The 7,410-nt window shown below is 32.3% G+C and overlaps 1 protein-coding gene across 1 annotated transcript in view; it reads left to right on the top strand.

Annotated features, from left to right (window-relative positions):
• The first annotated feature begins 859 nt into the window (after positions 1–859).
• abca3b (ATP-binding cassette, sub-family A (ABC1), member 3b) overlaps positions 860–7,410 on the top strand; it is an 89,229-nt gene continuing 82,678 nt past the window's right edge. The window contains exons 1-2 of the mRNA XM_073836343.1: positions 860–1,042; positions 3,384–3,462. Of these exons, the coding sequence (XP_073692444.1) occupies positions 3,409–3,462 (54 nt within the window). The 5' untranslated portion in view covers positions 860–1,042; positions 3,384–3,408. The remainder of the gene's footprint in view (positions 1,043–3,383; positions 3,463–7,410) is intronic.

The following is a 7,410-nucleotide window of genomic DNA, read 5'->3' as shown; positions in this document are numbered from 1 at the left end:
GGAGCTTGTGGTGGGCGTGCTTATCGAGGACACCTGCTGTTGGTTTCCGGTCTCTTCTCTTAAAAAGGGCCTTATGAAAATTGACTGCGGGCGCGGCTGCATTTTGGACTTTGCTCCGTTTGTTTTCTGTTTATACTTTTGCATCCCACATTACTACAGTCCATCACACTTCATGCATTCACCTAACTTTACACCACTGATTCCTGACAATCTCATGTTACATCATTTTTTCTGTATAGTTCTCTTTTGTTAATAAATTTCGTATATTTTTGGCACTTTTGTGTGTGTCCCTGTCTTTGTTACGTCCTTTTGAGCCATGGGGCGTAACAAATGGGGGCTCGTCCGGGATGACATTCGCAAATCATTAAAGACAATAAAACGCATTTTTCTGTTAATTTTAATTTTCAACTGTTAATAGAAATGCATAAAATAACAGTAGTTATATGTAAATAACTATATATTTTAATACATATTAGAAGACGAAATGAATAAGTAAATAAATGTTTTGAAAAGCATTTAAGCGTATATTTTTCAGTATTTTTTACTTATTTATTATTAACGCACAAAAGCAATATGCAGATCCGGTAGTAACCGGAAAACGATGATACATATTAAAAATAATAGCTACTAAAAGGAATGTATTAAATATTTTAAAACGAAATAACTATGAGATTTGCAAATCATTAAAAACAATAAAACGCATTTTTCTGTTAATTTTAATGTTCAACTGTTTAACGCGAAGGTGACGTGCTGGCATCTGTCAGACGCAACGCAAGCAAGCAGACGCGTCGGTCACATGACCGCAAGCAGCCGCCCAGCTGGAGGAGGTCACGTGACCGCATTTGTTGTGTCCGCACCGCACGGCCGCTGCGCTGCAATGTCATCACCATCATCGTCCACATTATTATCGCCCTTATGAGTGATAATTCCCGACGGAACGCGTCCGTATCCGAGCCAAGCTGATCGCGAACACATATCCAATGCTTTTCGACTGAAAGAGACGCTGTTCGAGCGCTATGCGGGACTGATAGACGACTGAAAGGTGAGCTGTGTTGTGTGTTGATGCGCCTGCGTGTGCGTGTGCGCCTTTTCTTTGTGTTTTGCTGTCGGAATTAGGCTAATAAACACGTTTTGGACTCAGTCAGAAGATGTTTGCAATGTTCAAGCTAAAGGAAACGGGTCCGCGCGACGGACAAAAACACAAAATGCACGTTTGATAGAAAACGGCTTTGATTTCAATGCAAACACGACATAAATAAACGCAGACAATGTTAGAATAGCAACTAACGAGGCTCTAACTGACAAACAGGCTTCAAAAGCTCTGTCATCGATATTATGTCACTGCCACGTCAGTAATATTAACCATTTGATAATGACATACATTTATTATTGTGTTGCAACGATGACAGGTGCCAAATAGTCACCTAGCCTAAATACCAAGAAGTGTGTTTGAGGAAAGCTCATAATTCACAATAATAGCTTACATTAGTGGACTACTTATGTTTTAATCTGAATGTTGGAATGCAAGACGACTTGTTTCCTTTCATTTGTGGTTAATTTGGCCTGTTTGACATGGTTTCTTGATTTTGCTGAAGAATGTTTGAACCAAATAGTTGACGGTAGCCATTGACTTTCATACTTTGGAAGTCTATGGCTAGCGTCAACTGTTTCGTTACCAACTTTTCGCTGAAAGAAACTTGGAACAGCTTTAGGTTGCACTGCAGAAAAGCTTTTCTTACGTAGATATTTTTGACTTGTTTCTGGCTATTTCCATACAACAGCTAATGAACCGGAAGTCGCGCACATTCACAGAAAACGGCCGATATCAGCGTTGAAAAATAAGCCATAAAGCAATAAAATACAATAACCGAAATGCATAAAATAACAATACTTATATGTGAATAACTATATATTTTTATACATGTTAGAAGACGAAATGATGAATAAGTAAATAAATGTTTTAAAAAGCGTTTGAATATTTTACAGTTTTAACTTTTCACTGAAAGAAACTTGGAACAGCTTTAGGTTACACTGCAAAAAATGCTTTTCTTACTTGTATTTTTGACTTGCTTCCAGCCAAAATATCTAAAAATTCTTAAATCGAGAAGGATTTTCTAGACGAGAAAATATTATAAAAGCAAGTCCAAATTAAGTGAGTTCTAGCTATTTTTACCTGTACAAAACGGCTTGTGTTGCTGCTGGATATTGCAAACTAGTGTCTTACAATATTATTTTGATGTATTATCTTAATAGCTATATATTTTTATACATGTTAGAAGACGAAATGATGAATAAGTGTTTTAAAAAGCATTTGAATATTTTACAGTCATTTTTAAATATTTAGTTATTTATTATTAACATACTATCAAATGTTTCGTTACCAACTTTTCGCTGAAAGAAACTTGGAACAACTTTAGGTTACAAAAAAAATGCTTTTCTTACTTAGATGTTTTTGACTTGTTTTCATCCAAAATATCTTAAAAATTCTTAAATCGAGAAGGATTTTCTAGACGAGTAAATATTGTCTTGTTTTCAGTAAAAACAAGTCAAAATTAAGTGAGCTCTAGCTATTTTTACATGTACAAAACAGCTTGTTTTGCTGCTAGATATTGCAAACTAGTGTCTTACAATATTATTTTGATGTATTATCTTAATTATGAACACATTGGTTTGTAGTTCAAACAGTTTTACCGTTTACAACGTTGTTATTCTTCTGATATTTTTGACTTGTTTCCAGCCAAAATATCTAAAAATGATCAAAATTTTAGATATTTTGGCTGGAAACAAGACAAAAAATCTAAGTAAGAAAAGCATTTTTTGCGGTGTAAGGGTTAAAACGCTGTTTTTTCATGCGCCTGTCAAGTTTGAGATTTTGGGCTTTTTGCATTTTCATAAAGTGTTTTTCAGACGCGTGGAAAGAAAACACCCAGAAGACACTGTTAGGTGTCTCTTTTATAACAGTTTATCTATTTGTGTCAATAGATTTCAATTACAATCCATATTTAAAAAAAACAAATCTGAATTTATAGATATAAACTTGCAGTTGTAAAAAAAAAGTAAAACATATTCTAATATTAGAACATGCACATAATGTTATTCACCTGCAGTGTCTCGCCTCAAGTAAGTTTCAGAAAAACAAAAAACCTTTAGGTTACTTACAGTAGTCTGATCACATTGTGCAATCAAAAGTGAAATATTTCTTTGAACTTCTTGTTTCTTATGGGAAACTCGAGTCTTATAGTTGCTCTCTGTCGTCTCAGGACGGAGTTGCGAAACGCTCTTGTTTACAAACTTAGAATTGATGTGAAATTCCTGGAGTAGCTCTGATAAGTTTCTCTAAAGATTTTGTGCAGTGACCCGACGTTCACTTTCTTTTCGTCCAGGTTGTGAAGCTCTGTGAATCTGAAAATGGCCGTGGGGCAGCAGTTTAGATTGCTTCTATGGAAGAACTATATTCAGCAAGTGAGTATTTTGGCTTATAGTTGTAATGTTTAAAGTTTTATGTACAGTCTTAAAAAAATAAAGGTGCTTTAAAAGGTTCTTCACAGCGATGCCGTAGAAGAGCCATTTTTGGTTCCACAAAGAACCATTCAGTCAAAGATTCTTTAAAGAACCATCTCTTTCTTGCCTTTTTATCATCTGAAGAACCTTCTTTTTGCCACAAAGAACCGTTTGTGAAACAGAAAGGTTCTTCAGATGTTTAAGGTTCTTTATGAAACCATTTCGAGAAAAAAGGTTCTTCTATGGCATTGTGAAACACTTTTATTTTTAAGAGTGCATGTTATATTTAAGGATTGATGGTTGTTGATGGTTGCAAGCTCAGTTTTGTCATGATTCTAGACAAATGTCCCATTATGAGGGCTTTAAGGCACTGACAAACTGGGGTCAGTAAGAATAAAATGTATCAGAATTGTCACTAAAGAAGGCTGTTCTTTTGAATTTATTATTCATCAAAGAACCCTGAACAAATATGTACCACAATGTCTACAAAAACATTAAGCGCTCAATTGTTTTCAACACTGATAATAATCAGAAATGTTTCTTGAGCGTCAAATCAGTTGATCAGAATGGTTTCTGAAGGATCATGTGACACTGAAGACACTGCAGTAATGGTGCTGAAAATTCAGCTTTGCATCACAGGAATAAATTACATTTTATAGTATATTCACATAGAAACTGGTTAATTTAAATTGTAATATTTTCTCACAATTTAACTGTTTTTCCTGTATTTTTAGCCAATTAAATGCAGCCCTAGTGAGCGTAAAAGAGTTCTTTTAGAAACATAAATAATCTACCCCAAACTTTTGAATGGTGATGCATACTGTAGTATTTATAGCAATAATACTGCATGCACTGCAAAAAAAAAACAATATTTTCCCCAGTTTTTTTATTTCTGCGATGCAGAAAAAGTTCATGGAATCACAGAATCTAGTCATAAAAATAAAATATACTGTATAACGCCGAATGTCACAGAATTTGCCAAATTTTGCATGAATATATCAAAATTAGGTCAGTACACTTAAAACACAACTTGGACTCATGTCTGTAAATATTAAGCCGCAAAAAGATAGGATATATCAAAAGTGTTACCAAAGGCATTTATAATGTTTCAGTAAATGCTGTTCTTTTGAACTTTTTATTCATCAAAGAATCCTGAACAAATATCTACTACGGTTTCTACAAAAACATTAAGCGCTCAATTGTTTCAACACTGATAATAGTCAGAAATGTTTCTTGAGCGTCAAATCAGTTGATCAGAATGGTTTCTGAAGGATCATGTGTCACTGAAGACACTGCAGTAATGATGCTGAAAATTGACAGAATGCATCCCAGGAATAAATTACATTTTAAAGTATATTCACATGGAAACTGGTTATTTAAAATTGTAATCATTTTTCACAATTTAACATTTCATTCTGTATTTTTAGCCAATTAAATGCAGCCTGTGTGAGACTTCTTTCATAAACATTACAAAAGAAAATCTACCCCAAACTTTTGCATGGTTATGCATAGTGTTTATAGCAATAATACTGCATGCACTGCGAAAAACAGTATTTTTGTCTTTTCTAATACAAATATCTAAGCATCCTTAAATCATCCTTTTAATCATAAACTAGGGCCCTATTTGTGTCAATAGATTTCAATTACAATACATATTTTTTAAGGCTGTTTTCTTGAAATATTTTTTTTTTCTACACTGAGCCATAAATCTCCACTTCAGTAGCACATGGACACACCAAAATTTACGCTTGTATTCCTGTCTAAATCCTGAAGGTTTTTACCGAGGGATTTGTTCATGTATAGTTATCTTGATTTTATGCAACATTTTATTCCCCCAAAAATAAGAAAAACCAAAACTTCCATAATATAGTATTTATTTATTAGAAAAATGTAAATGCACAACACAGTATTTCTTAAAAAGAGAACAAAATAAATTAATAACAAATTAGCTTTTTATAATATCAATTACTCAGAGATGCTTTTGATTCTTAAAATTTAATGAAAGCGTTAAAATGGAATTCAGAAAATAAATGGAAAACACTGAATTTTATTTTTTCATAGGCACTTAAAAATAACATTTTTGTTAAAGTATTAATAAATCGCTGTTAAATTTTGTACAGTACATTTCATGGTTTTAGTTAAATTTACATGCTTTTTGATTAAAAAAAAATATTTTAAACTTTAAAACAGAGTCTAGAAAAAGTAAAACGGAAAGAAATGGAATTTTGAAAAAAGTAAAATGGAATTTGGGAAAAAGTAAAAAGATTTCATAACACTTTAATCAAAAAATGCAGAAAAGGCAGTAATATTGTGAAATATTTGTACTATTTAATATAACTGCTTTCTATTTGAATATATTTTAAAATGCAATTTATTCTTAAAAGAAGTCTTGTGTCTACTAGGGCTGCATTTAATTGGCTAAAAATACAGTTAAATTGTGAAAAAATATTACAATTTTAAATAACCAGCTTCTATGTGAATATATTTTAAAATGTAATTTATTCCTGTGATGCAAAGCTGAATTTTCAGCACCATTGCTTGATCCTTCAGAAATCATTCTAATATGCTGATTTGCTGTTCAAGAAACATTTAGTATTGCCATTATTATTATTATTATAAATATTTAAAACGGATGAGTACATTTTTTTTTTTCAGGATTTTTTTTAATGAATAGAAAGATCCAAAGATCATTTATCTGAAATAAAAAACCTTTGTAACACTATACACTATACTTTTAGGGGGGAAATAAATGATATAAATTAATACTTTTATTCAGCAAGGATGCTTTAAATTGATCGAAAGTGATGTTAAAGACATTTATAATGTTACAAAAGATTTCTATTTCAGATAAATGCTGTTCTTCTGAACTCTCTATTGTTCAAAGAAACCTAAAAAAAAAAATACTACTCAGCTGTTTCCAACAGAATAATAATAATAATGATTTCTGAAGGATCATGTGACACTGAAGACTGGAGTGGTGATGCTAAAAATTCAGCTTTGAAATCACAGGAATAAATTACATTTTAAAATATAATCAAATAGAACGCAGTTATATTAAATAGTAAAAATATTTTACAATTTTACAGTTTTTGCTGTAGGCCTACTTTGGAGCAAATAAATGCAGGCTTGGTGAGCAGAAGAGACTTCTTTAGAAAACATTAAAAATGTTGACTGGTAGTGTACATAAACTCACTTTATTTTGTTTAATTTAATTTAATTTATTTACTTTTTTATTGTTTTCTTACAAAAAAAAAAAACAGGTCGTCTTATCTCATGTCATTGTGCTTCTCAAAAAATCTTGAGATGTTTGCTAAGGAGAACATTTTAGCCTGACTCTTACTTATTGTGTTCGTATTGACTTGTTGTCTTCCCTTGGATTTATTCCTTTAATTTTCTTTACCAGGTCTCAGAAAGGTCTTAAATTCCCTCGTAAAACCTTCAGAAATCATAAGTTAACACTCGGTTATAAAGCCCACAAATTCTGCTGCCGTTTGTGGAAAAAATGCAATGCTGAAATGTCAAATATGTCACTTCCTTCAGACTAGCCCCATTAATCATTCATGTTTCCTACTGTCACAGACATCAGTGTTTTGAGCATGTTTAAGAAGAATTAAAACAACCAGAGCATGTTTTGTTCATCTGCTTAATGTTAATTAGACTGGCTTGAGCTTTTTATTATTATACATCTTAGACTACATTTCTAACGCTACTTCTCCTAGAGCTTTCAAGCTAGAACCACCAAACTCAGGCCAGCTCTTCAGACTGATCTCACTTCAGACTTATAGTTTTCATAAAACTGAAGATTAGAGATCATAAAAATCCCATAGACTTACATTGAGGGGATATTCAAATGAGCCAACACTATTCAAACTCCAACTGTCAAAATTCAAATGTAAACTGCCAGAATCC

This window comes from Garra rufa, chromosome 1 (genome assembly GCF_049309525.1).
Source record: "Garra rufa chromosome 1, GarRuf1.0, whole genome shotgun sequence".
Taxonomy (NCBI): Eukaryota; Metazoa; Chordata; class Actinopteri; order Cypriniformes; family Cyprinidae; genus Garra; species Garra rufa.
This window is presented reverse-complemented; position numbering and strand designations above follow the sequence as displayed.